Genomic DNA, 20,329 nt, shown 5'->3' with positions numbered 1-20,329 from the left:
TATTGGCGTGGGGATGACTGACTTCGCATGATTCGGCGTGGAAAAGCTTTCTGCCCAAAAGAATTTGGATATACATGAAATACATCCCATAAAAGACAACTCAGTTGTACAAAAATCTAAGTAAAAAAGAAGCAAATTGGAAATTATGCATGTGGGTTCGACCCATCGGTTACTACTTTGCAGTTGTTACAATCTAAACTCCGGTTACCAGTGCAACAGATTTGGAGTTCTCAGACATCTTTCCAGATTTCACCCACTATTCCTCACAGGCAAGCTTTGAAGTTTTCGTCATCTCAAACCTTAGAGTTTATAAAATACAATAGCTTCTGGGTTCTCTGATCGATAGAAGGGTTGTTTTCTGCAACAAAGTTTTTGTTAATTAGTCATGAGGAAGAGGGAGAGAGAGAACCCATGTGGAGTTTGTGGGCATTATCACAAATATGAAGAAGGGGAAGTTTGTGGAATTTGTGGTCATCGCATGGCTGTTTCATCTGAGAAAACGAGTTTTCAAATTAGTGCTTTCCCTTCTGAGATCTGGCCGGAGTTTCTTTACGTGGGTAGCTATGATAACGCTTCTCGATTAGAACTTCTAAGGGCTCAAGGGATATCCCGTGTGCTCAACGTGAGTTTTCTTTTCTCTGTTTTCTCTGTTTTCTTTGTTTTTTTCTTTTCATACCCTATTCATAGATTTTGAAACTCGTTCTGTAATTGTAAAAATAAGGTTTGGCTGGAGACTTAATCTTTCATTGGAGAATTCGTTTTCGATCTGAAGTTTTAAATTTGGACATACAATTCAATGAAACTATGATACATATTTAATGGGGATATCTATTTAATTGAATTCAAGTTCTGAGTGTGGTACTAAATTCACCCCAACAATCGTATGTACTGCCTCTAGTAAGTGGGAAGTTGGAAGTTTGGTATAAACTTTGTGTTTGTCCGGTTTTGATGATCAGCACTTTAGGTCAATTTTTAGCATTGGAGCCAGTTCAAGAATAGATATCTGGGGATTTCTGAGTCAAAACTTCAGAACTCGTTAAAGAGAAGAATTTCAGATTCTCTGTGGTTCTAAACGAGAGCCCTCAATGGCTAAAGTTCTTATCGGCTTCACTGGTGTCTATTCCTAGTAATGACACTGTTGCTGACATAGACATAGGAAAAAAAAACAGTGAAACATAATCTTATTACCAGAAGCTCTATATATTACAATGTGCAGTCCTTACTTTAATGTTTCCAATGCCCTGCACAGTAAGTTACATTGGCCATGAATTTGCCTGATCTAGTGCCTGTCGGAATGTGAATCATCGCAAGCTAAGTCTTCTTGAGTTTGTTGGTGGTGGATTTTGAATTTAAAAAAATGAAGCATCTCAGTGCACAGGTCTCCTGATGGTGCAGGTTTCAAGCCGGGGTGGGTGGGTGGGGGGGGGGGGGGGGGAAGAATGTATGCAGCCTTACCTCCCTGCTTTGGAGAATCTGTTTTCCAATTTGCAGTATTTATAGGAATTTTATATCTTCTGTCCATCATCAATGCATTCCATTTCTACTAGTATGTCATTTCCTCTTATTGATTTTTATTCAAAACAAGATCAAGATATGGCCATAAAGGTTTCCGAAGAAAACGACAAAAGAATGAATAATTAAAGTTTTTACTGTTTATTGGTAAGCTGCTAATTCTGGCATGATTTCTCTACTTGGAGCCTGACCCCCAAAGCTTATTTGTTGTATGACCTCTAATCGTTTACCACCAATTTCTGGTTTAGAGCAAATTTGTAGCATGATTCAATGACTATTATTTCTCTCTGTTAGTTCTTGATTAATAAAAAGAAAAAAAGAAGAAGGGAGGTTTATCTCTGTTAGTTTAAAGACGTGCTGAATGTTCGTGTTTCCTTCTTCTTAGCTGAAGCCTGGTGTATGTTATTGATTCTTGTTGAAGTTTTGTATGATGCATCTTTTCTGAGAAGCAGAAGATTTTGACAGATTCTTATATTAATGGTCCTATGAAATTGCAGACTGTACCTGCTTGTCAAAATCTCTACAAGAACTCCTTTACTTATCACTGCCTTCCGGACGACAAAAATTTGGACTTTGATGATGCTGTTCTATTTTTAGGTATGTTACTTTAGTTGGGTTTTTTATATGTGGTGATGATTTTCTGTTGTAGCGTGACTATTATTAGTATATGATCCATCTTGTGGATTTGTTTTGGCTGTATTGATTTTCTGCTACTTGATACATTCACCACTTGTCCGCACTTACTTATTGTGGAACTATGAGCTCAATGATTTGGAGAGATAATTTAGGGTAGAAAGTGGGTAAAATCGGAGGCTACTGGGTCCTTTTATCAATGGCGACATAGTTGGGCATTTAAAACTTTTCTTTACTTTTGATTAATAATAAATAGGTTCTTAGCTGTTACGGTGTTATCACTTCTAATAGGATATAACTACTCTTGCGACACGTCTAAAATAACCAATCCCAGTAACCACTTAATAACCTTCCCATGATAGTATATCTTACTATAACCATATCACTTACCATACGGGCACATGTCACTATGAATATATGAAGAGTATCATATGGAATATGGAATGCATGGTGTTTGACATCCCACACGTAAAACTCCTCCCAGCTAGACTTGGGTTTATTCTTAAGACCATCTTTTAGAAATTGAGCTTCCAGGGTATCCACATCCTCCCAGTCCTGTTCCTCTTCATAAAAACCTTTGACCAAGGATAACTTTTTGCACCAATGGCATAGCACCGCGTTGCAGTTATAGCGAAGTCTTTGAGACCACCTTTCTAGAATAGTGACAGTAGTTGACAAATAGGAAGGGTTTTAATGTTAGGTAAAGTACTCTTTTTCCTCAAATGAGTGGTCAAGGGTCTCATACGATTGATCCAATCCAATTGTTGCTGGTAAGGCTGTGGGTTCATGGATTAGGTTGTCACTTGTCCACTATGATTGCACCTTCAATCTGTTGATGAAAAAACAGACTTGTTGATGTTGCAGCATGGTCCCACCTTGTAGAGTAGCTTCTCAAGCTTGGACTATTAATCCTAAGCTGTGCCGAGTTGTTGTAAATTAGCCAACTCTCAAAGAAGTCTTGGAAGGGAGCTGGTACATACCTCGTATGTAGCCCATCATGAAAGATGCACCATGTCACCCTCTCTTCATTTTTCTTAAAGACTTGATGCCAGATTTTCTTTCTCACTCCAAATGGGAGGAAGCTAATGCAACAAGCTACTCCTTTGGTATCTGATGATAATGAAAGAACTGCACTGCATGGTAGGTCAATATGGTCACATCTTCCTACCTGTTGTAGCATGGGAAGTCCCAACTTAACCAATTGGATTAAGGTTTGTTGAGAGTTGGGACATGGTAGCATGTGGATTTTGATTGGCAGAAGGAGGTCAGACATCTTGGGGCGAAGTAGCGGTTCTTGTGCTCACCTCATATTGCAAGGGAGAATACAAGGTACTCAATCTTTCAAAGATCTCATCAGGCCTTGAGTTTCCATTGCTGATCTTTAATTACTTGTTGTTTTCATTCAATGAATGTACTCACATCTCCTTTGAGTTGCTCCACCCAATCATCTGTATTCTGTCTCTGTTACCAAGTTTGTACATGCACCACTTGTCCACAGTTACCTATTGTGGAATTATGAGTTGGATGATTTGCAGAGTTATTTAGGGAAGATAGTGGGGTGGTTCCGAAGACCATTGACTCCTCTTTCTGAATAGAGATGTTGTCGGGAATCTAGAACTTATCGTGTTTACTGTTGATTAATGATATAGGATTCCTAGCTATTGCAATGTTATCACTTCTAGTATGATATAATCACTCTTACCACAGTCTAATGTAATCAATCCCTTTGACCCACTAAATAACCTTCCCATGACGATACAACTTACTGTAACCATATCACTTACCATATGGGCACCTCACAATAACCTTATCAACATTATCAGATGGACAGAAAGCGGCGCGCTCCTGCGCCCGTGACTTTGGTCCCTCAACCCTCTATGTGCTTTCGGGTATCCATAACCTCCCAATACCTTTTGTCTTCATAAAAACCTTTGATCAAGGATAATTTCTTCCATTGATGCAATAGTACTTTGTAACAACTGCAACAAAGTCTGCACACATTTCTTGAATCTCTTTTAATGTTGGTTGATGAATAGGAATGGGTTTAATGTTAGGTGGAGTACTCTTTTCCCAAGTGAGTGGTCACCTGAGTCTCGTACAGTTGAGCCAATCCAATAGTTGCAAGTTTGGTTGTGGATCGACCAGCTAGGGTGCCACCTTGATTATTTCTTCAAACATTTAACGAAAATATGAACTTGTCGATTTTCTAATTGGAGAGTAGCTTCTCAAACTTGGACTAGTAATCCTAAACCAAGCCAAGTTGTTGCAACGTATCCAATTCTCCAAAGAACCCTTGGAAGGGAGTCGGTACAAACCATGCATGCAGTCCACCACAAAAATGTGCCACATCATCCTTTCTTCATCTCGCTTAAAGACTTGGTACCATATTTGTGTGTCTCCTTCTAAATGCAAGGAAGCTAATGCAAAATGCTCCTTGTATTTGATAAAAATGAAAGAATTGCCTCACACATCCACATGTTCATGTCTTACTCCTTGTAGCATGGGAAATCCCAACTTTACCAATTTAGGTGTTAAGGTTTGTTGGGACAGGGTAGATCGTGGATTTTGATTGGTGGAAGGAGGCCAGACTTCTTTTTTTTTTTTTTGGGGGGGGGTTGGCAGTGTTGTGCACACCTCACATTGACAGTTAGGTTGTGGGGTACTCAATCTTATAAACATCTTACTAAACCTTGAAAGTCTTCATTGTCAATCTTGAATTAGTTGTTCTCGTCATTCAATAAACTTACGTGCATCTCCATTAAGTTGTTCCACCTGATCATCCACAATCCATCTTTGATACCAAGTTGGTACATGCACCAGTTATCCATGCTTACCTATTGTGAAATGATGAGTTGGATGATTCTTAGAGATAATTTATGAGTGAGATCAGGAGAATTTCAAGGGTGTCACTGTTAGGTACTCTTTCTTAGTAGAGAAGTTGTTGGGATTCAAAGCTTATCTTCTTTATTTTTGATTACTAATAAGTGGGGCTTCTTAGCCTTTAGAACGTTATTTTTTTTATCACTTCTACTAGGCGACAACTAGTCCTACCACTTGTCTATTGTAACGAATCTGACAAACCACGTACTAACCTTTCGACGACAATATAACTCACCATTACCATATCAACACATGTCACTGTAATCATATCAACAGGATCACTTGGAATATGGAATATGGCCTCCCTTGTCCTTCATGTAACCCTAATATCTTCATTCCATATGATTGAGAAGTTTTAGTTACCAAAAATTATTATTAATTTACCAAAAAGAGAATACTGACCAGTTGTGGAATTCCTCCTCCTTATCTCGAAATACATTTGAGGATGATTCCTTTATGGTTGCATGACCCTCTGTATTACCACTACCAACTAAATATATACCTTTTGGTATTGTTGTGCCTATCATTGTTGTGATAGCATCTAGGTGACAAAGGCATTCCCAAGGGGGGGGGGCAGGAGGGAGAAAATCAAGGCAAAACCAAGCAAGGCATATTGGATTGCCTCAACATCTGGATGCCGAGGTATGACGGAAGCACCTCAATGGCTAGTTGATGCCTTGACAATTATTGTGTCTATAAATTGTGGGTACAAAAGAGTTGCATAAAGTAATTCCTGCAGTTTGATTTTACATATAATTGAGACTTAAAAAGGTATTTTTAACTGCTGCTTCAAGCAATTTAATACTGGATTTCAGATAAAGTTTGCACTGGAAGTTGTTTTCTGCTTAGCAATGTCATTATCACGTTAATTGAATATATGTCAGCCCTGGCATTTGCTTTTTGTATGTCTTCGGTAACAGTCCTCCAGAAAGTGGTGCATTGTTAGCTCATACATTTTTTGATTGGTATTTCTGATGAAGTAATACATAAAGAATAGCAGGCTCAGTTTCATGTTGCTTGTGTTGCAAGATTTTTCATATCCTTATTTATCAAGATGCATTGGAGCCTTCTGTTTTGTCTTGTGATTCTAAGGATTTCTATCATTCCGGTTCCTGTGTTTCTGGCATTAACCACCAAGGGTATTTTGCCATGAATTAGTTTTATACTTGTGGGGATTTCAAACAAACAGGAGATGGTGATGCAGTTTTCTTGCTGAATTGTGAGCAGTCTTGCCATCCAAACTGATAACCGGGCCCAAAAGTGGGAGTTGGATCTTGTAGGATTTAAAAAGGAAAAATAAAATAAAATTCAGTGAACCCAATGCCTGAGGCTTCCACTGCTGCGGGGATCTGGGAAGGTCATGATGTATGCACCCTTAACCCTGTTTTCACAAAGAGGCTATTTCGAGAATTGAACCTACAACCACTTAGTCAGAATGGAGAAACCTTGATGTTGTGCCTTACCATTTGGATCTAGTAAGATTTTAGAAGTTTAATAATTTATTTTGAATAATCTTGTAATTTTTCATAACAGGGAATTTTAGAATGGATCAGTAGACTAATAGGAGATGACAGGGTTCAGTTCAAACTTCAAAGTTTAGGTTGCTGTATCTGGACCAAGTGGTCACAGTTTGATACCTGGAAACAGCCTCTCTATATTAGTGGAAATAAACTGGTATATCATGACTCTCCAGACCCTGCAGTAGCGGGACCCTTGTGCATTGATTAGGCCCTTTTTATTTTATTGTTATTGCATAGGAGATCAGATTGAGTTGTTTGTTTCCTATTTGAAAAAAGAAGTTATTTATAGGTTTCTATTAGTTCTTTCTTTCTTTCTCTAAATATGATTGAATGTAGCCTATCAAGGAGATTGTTGAATAAGAACTCTAGGTTTGTATGGTGCTAATGCCATTTCTTGACGTGTAGCTTTCTTCCCTTCCCTCACTTCATCCTTCCTCTCTCTCCCATCTCTTCTTCATTCTCTGCCTTTTCCATGCAAGACCCTCTTCCTCCTCAACTTTCCTTATTTCTAGGCATGTTCCCTTCCTTATTTCTAGGCTTTGTTACTATTTTCTTGCCAATCTGCTCAGTTGGAGATGATACTAGTGGAGCAGAGAATGAGTAGATCTCACTCGTGTCACATCGCTTCCTGAAATTCTGGGCTTTAATTCCTTTGCTAGGGCAACCAAAGGCCAGAAACTTTGGACCCTGACACTATTTCTCTCGTTAGTATTTAAACCAGAACTAATACATGGTTTGATTTCCTGGCAGCCATTGTTGCAGTCGATTACTTGCTTCCTGATGTTTCTTAACCTCTAGATGGTGTGATGGTTAAACTAGCTTATAGAGTGAGCAACCTACCTCTGAATTTTCAAGCCAAGCTGAACTCATTTAGTGGAGTTTGAACAACAGAAGGCCCTCCGGCTATTCCACCTATCTATGTGGATTTGAGGTAGAAGACAACCTTTTGTGATTGCTTTTTACCCTTATTTACTCCTTGTTTTCCATTATAATCCCTCTCCTCTTTCCCTACTCTTTTTTTAATCCGTATTTGAACTTTCATTACATTGCTTTGAATAGGAATTTGCTTTATATCCAAACCCTATATCTCTACGCCTTCCAAAGTATCCCTTTAAGATTCTATTTATGTACAGAAGACAACATTCTTTAACATTTGGCTATTGCATACTTGGGTGGACCCAAGCAAAACCCAAACAAGGCTTTTCGACCCCAGGTTCAGGAGTCGTGGACTTGGGTTCCTTGATTTTAGTTAAGTTGCAAGCCATATATGTGTCTATATATATATATATATATACGGTTGTATTTTGTTGGAGGTTTCTGATCCATCACCAGCTGTTGCACACACCTCTTTTTCCACTCACACACCTCTATTTAACCTAGTAACAAATGAAAATTGAATCTTACGGGAATGAAAGCTAACTAGAATTAGAAACTACTGGGGTTTATAATTTAGGAACATGCATGAATAGCTAAAATAGAAACTACTAAAAGATAAACAAAACTAAGCTTTTAATCCTCCCCAAAATAAAACGTTGATCTAGTCTGATCTTTGGCTCCTCAAATCCTCGTAAGAATATTTCCACTTAAGGTCAACTATGGGGATCTGACGCTGTTCACGTGAACAGTGACATAAACAGTGTTTCTGCCTCTTTTTGGCCCTCCTAGAAGACTGACTAACCTGATTGGGTGAGCTAGTCTGGTCCAGTGCTGGTCCATTTGGTCCTAGCTCCAAGTTTTTCTTTTGTCCAGCCTTCGATTCTACATGAATTTACCTTTGGGCAGCTGGTTGACAATGGAATCATGGATCTTCTCGGCCAGACCTTATATTGGTGAAACCAGTGATTATTGTCTTGTTGATACAGCATTTGAAAATCATTACCCAGGAGCTCTAACACTAAAATGGTGATAGTTGATGTATGGTATCTTTATCTTTCTTGATAATGAGTATCCTAGTTGTTTTCCTTGTATTTTTTTCACTTATGGATAAGGCTATTGGGACTGGAGACTTCTGTGAAGCTCCAAACAAATCAAAGTCTCTCTTTCTCTCTCTCACTTCTCTTCTCTTCTTTTCTCCTTTCTCTTCTCTGTTTCATTTCTAAAATTTACTTTCTGCATCTCAACATTAGCCTCTTTAATTATTGTTTCACTATTGGCCCTTCTTTAATTGCTTGCTGACGGTTAGTACATAGTTATAGCTTCCATGTTTACATACTTTATAATTTATATATTCATGTATTTTTTTAAGTTTTAAACAATACTCACTCCTCTTAATTAAACAATCTACAAACATAATTCACACTCCATGCTTGTTTGCTAACAAATACTGTTCTTTTTATCATAAGCTCTTGTGCTTGTATGCTTTTATCCTTGTGTGTGTGTATCTTTTTCCATTCTAGTATTGACACCATGCTGACCATGCAAGAGTATGAAAAAGCAGTTTCCAATTTTCCCGTCATAACTATGGTTTCCCTCCCTTTTAAGGCTTTTTGTGCTGTCTTTTTCTTGGGGGTCCTTGCGTAGCTACTCTTTTGGTTTTGGCCTTTTAATTAGACAAGTAGCTTACCTATGCTGCGTTAAAGTGTAAAGGAAGCAAGGAATACATCGGTTTTTTGAACAATTAGCTGCTGTTTTAACTTGTATGAGGTTCCAGAATGCCCCTGGCACTGCTCCAGGAGTTCCATCCAACCACCAGAAAGTGGTGGGTGAAGGGAAACTGGGTCCTGCTGAAGTTGTCCTTGTGTGAAACTTTTTATTTAAGTGTCAGCAGACAATCTTTGCTGTATATAAAAGAAATTATATCTGGATCATAGAATTATGCGTGCATTTATGCCTTGCATTTTTCAAATGTATTGGTCTTACATAGTTCTTTTGTTGTGCAGAGCAATGTGAAAAAGATAAGGCTCGTGTTCTAGTGCATTGCATGTTAGGAAAGAATAGGTTTGTACTCAGGCTCAGCAGCATCCATACGGTCTCAATTATTTAGTACTTGTTTGGCTGAATGTCATTATTTGGTCCCCTTAACAGGTCACCAGCTATTGCAATAGCATACTTGATGAAGTGCAAAAAATGGAGACTTGCACAGAGCTACCAGTGGGTTAAAGATCGCAGGCCATGTGTCGACTTAACTCCAGGTTTGTATATACTCCAGCAAAGATATATTCATGCATCTTGGTTCTTGAAATTAGGTAAAGCATATGATTGTGAAAATATGTTGTTTTAGTGGTAAAGGACAATGAGAAAGTTCTGCCCCTGAACCATGCACCTGGACTTGTCTTGTTTGAAGAATTGTAGTGGTTCTACTGTGAATCTTTTACTTTGGCTATCTGCTATTTTATTAAGAAACCTTTTCCTTCTTTTTTTCCCGTAAATAATTTGCAGTGTAGTTAAGTATATGTAAGTTAGCCTTTGTCATGTAAATGTTTCATTCTAGTTTGGGCAGTTCCCTCTTCAATCCTTTTTATTGTCTGTATTGGTATTACCTTTTTACATTCTTTTATTTATCTGGTTTAGTACTACTTACTCCCAAACATTATCTCCTCCTATTTTTTATTCTGTTGCTTCTTCTTCCCTTTTTTTTTTTTTTTTTGTGTGTGTGTGTGTGTGGAGACCCTGGAGGGGATTCGATTTAGGGTTTAGGAGGTGGGTTGGGGCTGTAACTTGTTTCAGCTAAGGGGGCAGCTATAGGGTGTCTGTGTTTTGAATTCGAAAGGTTCTAATGGTAGATTGGACAGGAATTAGGTTAGAAGTTGGGGTTTCTTGAGGAAGCAAAAAATTAAAGAAGGGGCTGGATCTCAGGTTTAAAAATCTGATGGGGATGGGGCTTTGGGGGAACGGTTACAGCTTAGGGGAAGCTGTGGTATTAGTTTGGTGGTCTAGAAGTTATTCCTAAAATTATAGTGGTGGAGGGAATGTGGGAAGTGGGTCTATGGGGGTGTGAAGGGGAATTAGGAGAGGATCTGGATTGAACGTATGTACTGTAGAGATGATGGTTTCCTTTGAAGGATGGGGTTTCAGATGGTTAGAACTTGGAAGAAAAGGAGTTTTAGGTTTTAGGGTTGTTAGGCCTACTTAAGGATAAGTTTATTGGGATAGTACTAGGGAATAAAAGGGGGAATAACAATGTAATGATGTGCATAAACTATGGGTTTCTACAGATGAACAGATCTCAGATTTGATGGAAGGTCTTTAACGGATTGATGGTGGTGCTCTTGACCTGTGAGTAGAAATAAATTAACTGGGAGTAGAAAAGGGAATGAGGATGACCTCCTTACCAAGGCAGCAGGCTTGTGAGGACTGATTCTGCAGTTAGCAATGGAGTTAGGATTTTAACCACCTAAGCACCCAAAAGTCGACTTTCCTGAACTTCGGACCACCAAGGCAGCAATGAGGATCAATTTCTCCAGCAGAGAAGGTCTTTATGCAAGACAAAGGAACAGCAGTTTGCTTTGGCTAAATTTTAATAACATAATCTGTCATCTCCCTTTACTCTTCCTCAAGGAGGTATAAATAGGATGCTGATGAAGTTGAATTGTTAAAGGACTAACAAGTTCTACTGAAACTAGGAATAGAAACTAACTCCTAACAACTGTTAAACAACTCCTGGCAACCTTAGACTACTTGTAGTTAAATAAGTAAGATTTAAAAGAAAAAGACAACTTAAACTTAGGGTACAAGTCTCTGGAGAGTGGATGACTACTAGGTCATTAATGACCTAACATGTGATGGGTTGCATGATGACTTGAATGGACCTACTGGACCACTATTGAAACAAATCTATCAAATTACCTTACAGGCAGAAATGAAACAAAGTGTAAGAAGCAATGCTATTACTACTACTACTACTTAACTGCTGTATAGTGGCCCTCCAGGTCCTGGCCTGCATCAGTGGGGGGTCGGCTGTGCTCCAGCGACCGGTGGGAAGCGGAGTGCTCTCTCTCTCTCTCTCTCTCCCCCCTTTGTGGACGTGTGACCACTTCCCAAAGCGTGGAGTGAATCTAGGAGAAAATAAAAATACTATAGCAATGAGATTCTTCTATTTGTAGTTTTTTCCTTTACTTTATTTAAGTTGTTTCTGTTTATTGCTGGTAAATTCGCTTCTGGTTCTAGATCAATTTTTATTCTACTTCCTTCAAACCTAAAACCTCCAGTCTCTGAGTTCCAAAGACATTAAGTTGTGGCTTGCAGCAATTCCAAAAACTTTCTGCACCTTGTTTATCAGCACTTCTTATGAGCCGTTAATCTACATCATTTTCTTCTGCTAGATATTTAGATCAACTACAAAGTACCTACTACATGATTCGAAGAGAGCACCCTTATAGCTCTCCTTTGTTTTAGGGGTGTAAATGGATAACCGAAATCTGCCTCCGAATTCGCATCCGCATAGGGTTATCCGAATCCGTCCGATTACTAATAGGATGCGGATATGGTATACCCCTTTCTTACCGATTATTATCCGTCCGATAAAATTAGCCGATTAAGTTACTTGAATTTTATTTTCTCATTTTTATAAATTTTTTACTTGAGATATGTGACTATTTTTTTAGATTTTTCATTAAAATAACTACCAAAGTTGCTAAATTCTTTAATTTCAAGCCTAAACCTCACAAATGAAGTGCTAAAAGATGTCAATAGGTAGTCGAAAGTTTATGTTCGGTTTGTATTCATATCAATTTAGAAGAATCTACTTGAGAAAATAACTATCCGACTATCATCTAAATTCGACTAAATCCGTTCGATTACTGATAGGATATTATCCGAATCCGTCCGAATATAATAGGATGCGGATATGGTATTACCACTATTCGATCCGTTTACACCCCTACTTTGTTTATCAAAGATTAGATATAGACACCTTGATTTGGCCAAAACATATTTCCAAGGCATCTCCTAGGATTGGCGCCTTGGTGCCTTGTTGTTGTTGTGGCTGTTACTTTGGTTCTTTGCCCACCCTTGGGTCACCTTGACACCATGACAACTATAGCACATTACGAAGTCACATTTTCTTGAGTCCCCTACAGTATAAACCCATCCATGTGATGGCAATGAGAAGTGACTTGATGACGGGTTAGATGATTTGATCATTTGTAAGAGCAGATTTTCCTGGAAGACACCTGTGGACTAGAGTCATGGAAAATACATGAGGTTGAATCTAGCAATCAAACTCCTCTGCTGCAAACTGTTATACTTCAAGTTTTTATAGTGTTGCTTGGTCCAGTGGTCCATTGATACTGTCGCATTGGCTCCACCCAAATGGGGCTTTCGTATTGTGCCATTTACATAATCTTTACCTTCTGAACTATATATAGAGAGCTTGAGAGCACAGGGTTTGTGATTGGAGCTTCAATGTGTGGAATCAAGATGCTTGTTTAGGACTGATGTTTACTGACGAGCCTTTTCATCCTTCATTTCCTTTTTCTTAATTGATGTTGAAAATGCTTTGGCTCCTCGTTTTTGTGTAATAGGAAACAGTTACTTCCAAAGGTGTCCAATATGTGTGTGATTTGGACATATTTTTGGTAACTTGAGGCCAAGTAAAAGATGGTTTTTAGACAACAGTGGATGTTGTATTTTGAATTTTTAAGCCATTGAATTTTTAAGCCAGAATCATACTAGATTAGGGTTTAATTTGGTTTCAGATCACTTTAGAAGTTTATTTTTGTAGATATTGTAATAAGAGTAGATGTCTCGGCCAAAAAATAGAAAAAGAAAAAAGATATCCTTTGCTGGAGAGCTGATTTTCTTTTGGGAAAATTTGTGTACAAATATTATATTTTGGGAACTTTACATTGGAATGGGGTTGCAGTGTCTTGATCCTCCCCCCCCCCCCCCCACAAAAAAAAAAAAAAAAAAAAGGATAAAAAGATTTATGTTGGGATTAGAGTTGCAGTGTATATTATTTGCTCTCACATTTGTTTTGACATTAACTGTGTTTAGAGTTCTTTCAATTTGAAAGATAAATTTTGTGTAAAGGTGGAATTTGAAGAATTTTCTTTGTTTTAGCTTTCAAGAATTTTTCCGGATGTGAATTTGGTTAGACGACTATGAAATGAATGCTATAACAGTAATTTTAAGTTTCTTTAATATGTTCTAGTTGCAAAATGTGGTACATGATTGAATTTTCCAATTGATACAAGAGGACTTAGACTCCTGCTTTTAGTTGAACAGGTGACCCTAGATAGTCTATTTGGTGGAAATGAAAGGTCTATTAAATGGTTGGAAACCAACTCTGATATTGTTTTTTCTTTTCTTTTTCCCTTCCTCTTTTACCATAAAAGAAAATTGACATGGTTTACTTAATTTTTATTTTTAAACTAAAACGTATTAAAAAGAACATTTTAGATTCTACTTTTTTGCCTCACTATCTATATGTTGTGCTTTCTGTTGTGACTCTGTAACCAGTCTCATACCTTTTGTTTTGTGCGTGGCTTAAATTGAGTTTATGCTTTATATTCCAATTTCCAAGGAGAGAATTAAACCCCTAATGCATCCTCTCTTAATATTAATCGAAAGCTCACTTTTATAGTTGGGAGTGTAGTTCATCTCTAGTTTTGATGTGCTGAATTCAAGTCTAGAGTGGGGACCATTCAGGTCAAGCACAATGCAACTTGCTGAGTTTAAGAGTCGTTCGATCTGCCAGTTACAAGGATAAAAGTGCATTTATTACTTCTCTCTACAATTAGCTCTGGATCATGCTCCCTTAAACTTCCCAAAAGATTGGGATGATTGGTGTTTCAGATAATCTATCTGGATTGGTAATATTTACTGGTTTATGTTGCCTACAATCTCCTTGCCCTAATTTTTTCTGTTTGTGAATTTGTAGCTGTGTACCAACAATTACAGGAATATGAGCAGAAGATCTTTGGACCGATCGAAAGCAATCCATCCTTTCCAGTCTTCCAATTTTCAGAGACACAGAGACAGCCTTTTGTCTACAATTTCCCTAAAATTCCTGTTCCAGTTCCATCCCCTGCGTTCAAAACTGCTTCCGCAGACGTCCTTTACAGCCATCCTACCTCAAGTGTTCCTCCATGTGAGTTTACATTTGGAGCTGGTCAGACTGAGAGGAAGATGCTTGATGTTGGTTTCGTTCCCCCTCCAAATGGGCATGACGCATTTATGGATGGCTCATGATTTCATTAAGACTTATGTGCCAGTGGATTTCAGTATGAAGTTAGAATCAAGATGAACACATTTATTTCCAGATTTTTGGACATAGAAGTGGAGAAAATGAAAAAAAATAGAAAAAAGGAAAGGAAAAAAAATGCTCCTTATGTTATCAGAAATGAATCCTAGGACACCGAGCATGATCTTTGGAGTTGGTCTTGAAATTTGGATATCTCATTTTATATGAGATCATACTGAATGGTGGTTTTTTCTGGTTGTTGAACTTTGATATTTTCCATGTTATATAGAAAGAGACTGCATATGAGACAGTACTCTGTACATATTTTGTTTGACCCAGACTTCTTAGATCCTCTGATTAGGTCTTATCTTTTTCTTCATGATTAGAATGCTTTCTATAATTTCTGCAGTTCAGTTTTGTGGTGTATCTTTTCTCCTTAATCAATAATGCATTTTGTGTATTATTTTGTTCATCATCTTACAGAATAGGTTATGGGGTGAGTTAAATTAATGAACCTCTTCAAACAGATACATTAGTAACAAACTTTTTAAAATGATTTTACTATGAGTTTGGAATCTCTTTTTTTCTTTTTGGGTGAATTTTAAGTTATGGCCCAAGGCAGGTGACCTTTGTGTTATTAGCATGACTGCTCTAACCAACTGAGCTAGGCCAATTGTTTGGAATGGGTTTTGGTTCTTTGAAACTGTTGAGAGACCAAACCTGATTGCACTGACTGGAATTGACAAACTGAACTCCTTGCTGGTTTTGCATTGATTTTGGTGTTTAGAAATCATTGAGAAACAAGTTAAGGCTTTTTGGAAACATGGGTAAGACTATCTAGATTTGGTCCTCAAACCTGTGAAACACAGTGGATATGGTCTTTCTTGAGAAACTAGAACTAAAGTAATCAACTGAAGCCAGTAGATTTTCTTTCTAATTAAGTCAATTTTTCCCCCTTCTCTAATTTTATATGAAATGCTTCTTGAGATGGTGATACCTAGCTTTGGTGGTTTGGTTGTGAGTGATGGAGTTTGAAAATTTAAATATCTAGCAGCAAAGACAGAGTTCCTATGGCCTTGTATTTTGCTGGGGTTCAGTGAACAGTGATACATTTAGAGAGCTCTACCGAGTCTTCTTTCCACACACAAAGTAGCTCCAGGTCTTCTGCGACTCTCTATCCACCATTATCTGCTCAGTGTAGTTGGTGAGCTCTAGTTCTCTTGAAAGACATGCTGATGCAGGATCTCAGGTTGGAACATCTTGTCTGTACCTTCTCCTCTTCCTTAGCTCAACACCCATCTCCATGAGCTGTGGAGCTCGCAAAGCGCGTGCTGATCCAGAGGTCTTGAGTCCGAACATCTTGGCTGGTCCCTTACAAATTCAACATTCAACACCAACCCATGACTTGTGGTGTTTCTTAAAGCCTATGTTGAACATCCTTACCTATTCAACACTCAACTCCAATAAATTGGCTGCAGTGTTTTAAATTTCATGTTGATCAGGTCTTGAGTTTGAACATTCTGGCTGTTACTTTCTTCTTTCCCTTACCTATCCAAACTCCCACAGAATTGAATCTCCTGAACAGCAGGGGCTCAGCTTGGAGAGATGGAACTGGTGTAAAGACACCTCAACCTGATCTTAGTGTAAGGTTGGGGGGCTTAAACTGAGCTATAAGAACTCATTTTTGAGCTCGGGTGTTTAAAGATCCAGGCCATAGATATTTGGACTGCATTTGAAGTCTCTCACTGCATTTCAAATTGTTGGTGGACAACAAATGTCAAACTGGACGTCATGAATCTAGATATCCTCAATCCGTGAGAGTAGAAGATTGTGTTTTCTTTATATTTTTCCATCACACATTTAGAATGAGAGTATTTCTAAACACTAACAAAATGGAAGAAAGATAGGTTTCCCTCTTAAATACCTGGTGGACCAATGTTAAGGGTCCCAAGTCCCAATTCAAAATGTAAGTTCAGTTGATCGCAATTTTTAGAATTAGCATTGTGATTATCTAGAAATCCCTTAGAGATTTTTTATTTTTTTGGTTGAGTTTGATTGTCTTTAAAATGTGAGATTTCAATGAATCTAGAGGTGAAAATGACATCCACTGAAGGACTTCGAGAAGCTTATTTGCTGGTTTTATCTGTTTTACATCTGGTCCTTTTTTAACCTAAAAGCTTCAACTATTTTTTTGGAATAAAAAAGGAAATATAATATTTTTTTGTATTTCTCATATTAAATATAATAGTATACATCAAAAATATTACATACGAATGAAGCTCCTCCTAAATGGTCTGTACATCGATTGGTTTCTCTCATGTGGTAGAATAACACATACCACATAACACACCTGTAGAGTGACAGGGGCACTCTGTGCTTCCTGATGGCTATTGACCACGAAATATAAGGGGCCACAGGATTAGGGTGATGAATTTTTATTTTTTATTTATGAGTCCCACATAATTTGTGGTTGTAAGGCCGTTGAAAAAACACAAAGTGCTCCTGGTCAGGGAGATGATCCACACTCCCAGTTGTCTTTGACTGAACCATCGATATTGATTACTATCCATCCAGCTAGAGGGGGGTTAGCCATTGAAGTTAATACCACAAAATAAGCATGATGGATTAATGAAAATTCTCTTGTGGTTGTAAATTTCCAAATTACTCAATCTTCACTTGGTGATAATGGAAGTGGAAGATTGAAAGTAGTATCAACTACATCTGCAGGCCACCATTGTTGAATCAAAGATCTATTCTAAGATAAATTGTTCACTTGAAGAAGTTCAATACCTTTGCAGGACCTAGAGTTGCAAAAGGGTAACAACCCTTGTCTAGTTCACAGTTGGGAATCCAAGGTGTTGTTCATGGGTTGATTGTAGTTCTATACAAACATACCTTTTAGGATGAAGGGGCAAGCTTCTAGAAGAGATTTCCATCCCCATGAAGCCAATGGTGAATCAGATGCTTCTAATCGAATGTTAAGTTCTTGAAGTACTTATTCTTCAAAAGCCAACCCTAGAAGGAGGATTTAGAAGTTCCCATGCTTTCCGAGACAAAAGAGTTAGGTTTAAAGAATTTAAATTCTTTGAGATTGAGACCTCTTCTCTTTTAGGTCTATATATAAGAAAACAATTTATTGTATGGACTTTCTGTTTGTTGCCCGAGGACCAGAAGAAGTTTCTGGACAAGTTTTCTATATCCTAGAATACAAAAGTTGGTAGTTTGAAGCATGACATGATATAGGTTGGCATAGTTGTGATTATAGGTTGTATCAGGACTGCTTTACCTACTTCTGAAAGGACTTGGGCCCTCCATCTTTGTAATCTCGAATTGACCCATTGCAGTAAAAAAAAAAACAATACTTTTTCTTTAGCCGTCCTGGAATTAGAGGAATTTCTAAGTAAATGTCCATCTCCGTAGTCGGTGTAATATGAAAGTGAGCAAATAACTCTCTCTTGATAACATTAGATGTACTGGGACTTATTTATCCTATGTTTTGGTTCGCTTTTCTTGTGCTTTTCAAATTCAAAGAATTTAGGTGTAAAAGTAAGAAAAATTTGAAAAATTACATTTTTACTTTTCTTATAGTAGATTTTTTACCTTTTAAAATTATTAATGAACCTACACTTTATCTTTCTTTCTTTTTTTCTTTTTCTTTTTCTTTTTCTTTTTCTTTTTCTTCTTTTCTTTTCTTTCTTTTTTTTTTTTTTTTGGGGGGGGGGGGGTGGGAAGAAATCTAGTTTTACTATTGCTCCCTATAAGAATCGTTTGTTAAATGCTATGACAACTTTCCATATTCTATAATACCCAAAATAGCCCTAAATTATGATCATTAATAATATACCTTTTATTTTTCTTTTTGATATAAATTATCAGTATCAATTATGAGAAATTTTCATTTTTTAAATTGTTTGACATCTATTATTAGTTTTGTTTTTTGTGAGAATTTCATTCTCTTCATTTATGCAAAGGTTTAGTTAAAATTTTATAATTAAGATGGGGTAAAATAGTCAATACACATTCTTTTATAAAAAACCATACTTTTTTTTTTCTTTTTTCTTTTCTCACTTGCTCATTATCATTTTCTAACAATTTTTTATCTTGATACCAAATTTATTTTTCACTTCATAATTTATTTTTGACAAAATTCACCAAACCATTTTCATTCTTGACCAATAATGAATTCTTGTACTTATTTCTTTGAAATAGACATAATAGAGAATGAGAATTGATACCAAAAAGAGCCTAAGATACAAGTCCATCCTTGATAAGTAATGTATAATTTTAAAGACTTGAAACGATTTGATTTTAACTCCAAATCTGTCATCTTGTTTCTCTAGGTAAGCTCTAAACCCCAAATTGACCATCTATGGGTGTTAATCGGTTTGGTTCCTATGTGGTTTTGGTTCCATGACATCAAGATGGAACATGCCAACAAGCTCAACAGGTTTTAAGCTTAAGATTAAGACTTATTAACTACTGGTTATGGTTGTTTAGCATTCCAACTTTTTTGAGAGTATATGCTTCCGAAGCTTCTCAAGTAAGTGAAGGGCTGCAACAGGGTCAGGCTGGGCTGGGCTTTTGCAATCCCAAGCTCAGCTCTATATGTTCTAATATGAGCCCATTCCCACCCGAACCCTAGTTCAAGGCCAAGGATTATTGTCCCTAGCCCTAAGCCTTGCAGGGCCAAGCTAAGCCTATTACCGCCCTAATTGGGCCTGGTCGGGATGGGTTGGTCTTGATTGGCCTTGTCTCTACCCTATCCCTGACATTGATTGGCCTGACCCTCCTATCCCTGACCCTGATTGGTCCTATCCCTGACCCCCTAGCCGCTCTATTGGCCTTGTCCCTGGCCCTGATTGACCCAATCTTAGTCCTGGCCCTGATTAGCTTTGTCCCTAACCTTAATTGGTCATATCCTTGGAACTAAAATATCAAATGTAAATTCATTAAAATAATAATAATAATAAATAAATAAATAAATAAAGTATCATAAGTAAAGTAAAAATATAAGATGATTCAAGCTCCTACAAATGATAAAATAGTCAATAAATTGAGAGTGTTGCTTTAAATATAAATTAATTATACTCCATAATCCTATAGTGAGCTCTGAAAGTCTCCCATTGCGTTGGTGATGGAAATTGAAAACCTCTCCCATTGATATCCTTATTCAAAAAAAAAAAAAAAAAAATATTCAAAACCTTGTTAACAAGTAAATCAATGATAATTTAGTATTGGTATTTTTTTCGTAGTTAAAGAAAATAATATTTAGTTACAAACACAGCTATCTATTCTCAATAAGTTTTTCTAAAATATCACAGTGGAGGCAAAAGAAAGATTTCAATATTCATGATGAAAAGTTGGGATGTAGATTTGTTAGATATTAATTCTCTATGTACTCGTTTTTATTATTTATAATATATTATCTCGCCTTAATCCAAAAAAAAAAAGGTCAACGTTTTTTGGGAACTAAAAATGACTTAGTTCAAAAAATAAAAATTATCTTAAAAATAATATAATAAGTGAACTCGTAGTATAGTATGATTAAAATGACTACAGGTCAAAATCAAGACTTATAGTTATATCAATGTTAATATGAAGATTATGGTAAAAATCTAATACATGATCAGGGCAAATTAACATTAAAACTAGAGCCAAAATT

At 37.1% G+C, this 20,329-nt stretch overlaps 1 protein-coding gene across 1 annotated transcript; it reads left to right on the top strand.

The window, feature by feature from the left end:
- The first annotated feature begins 5 nt into the window (after nt 1-5).
- On the top strand, nt 6-15,167 carry IBR5 (indole-3-butyric acid response 5). Its single transcript, XM_089137735.1, has 5 exons — nt 6-622; nt 2,010-2,109; nt 9,425-9,482; nt 9,570-9,676; nt 14,365-15,167. The coding sequence occupies exons 1-5, from the start codon at nt 386-388 to the stop codon at nt 14,673-14,675; spliced, it is 813 nt and encodes a 270-aa protein (XP_088993861.1). The 5' UTR covers nt 6-385; the 3' UTR covers nt 14,676-15,167.
- Nucleotides 15,168-20,329: the final 5,162 nt, after the last annotated feature.

This window comes from Hakea prostrata, chromosome 10 (assembly GCF_041222555.1).
Source record: "Hakea prostrata isolate BN-2017 chromosome 10, UWA_Hpros_2, whole genome shotgun sequence".
Lineage (NCBI taxonomy): Eukaryota > Viridiplantae > Streptophyta > Magnoliopsida > Proteales > Proteaceae > Hakea > Hakea prostrata.
The sequence above is the reverse complement of the archived record's forward strand: the minus strand, read 5'-3'. Positions and strand labels throughout refer to the sequence as shown.

Coding starts and splice junctions, on each gene's coding strand:
- IBR5 (XM_089137735.1), top strand. CDS start 386: ATGAGGAAGAGGGAGAGAGAGAACCCATGTGGAGTTTGTGGGCATTAT. Junction 623..2,009: donor GGATATCCCGTGTGCTCAAC/GTGAGTTTTCTT, acceptor ATGAAATTGCAG/ACTGTACCTGCTTGTCAAAA. Junction 9,483..9,569: donor TGCATGTTAGGAAAGAATAG/GTTTGTACTCAG, acceptor TCCCCTTAACAG/GTCACCAGCTATTGCAATAG.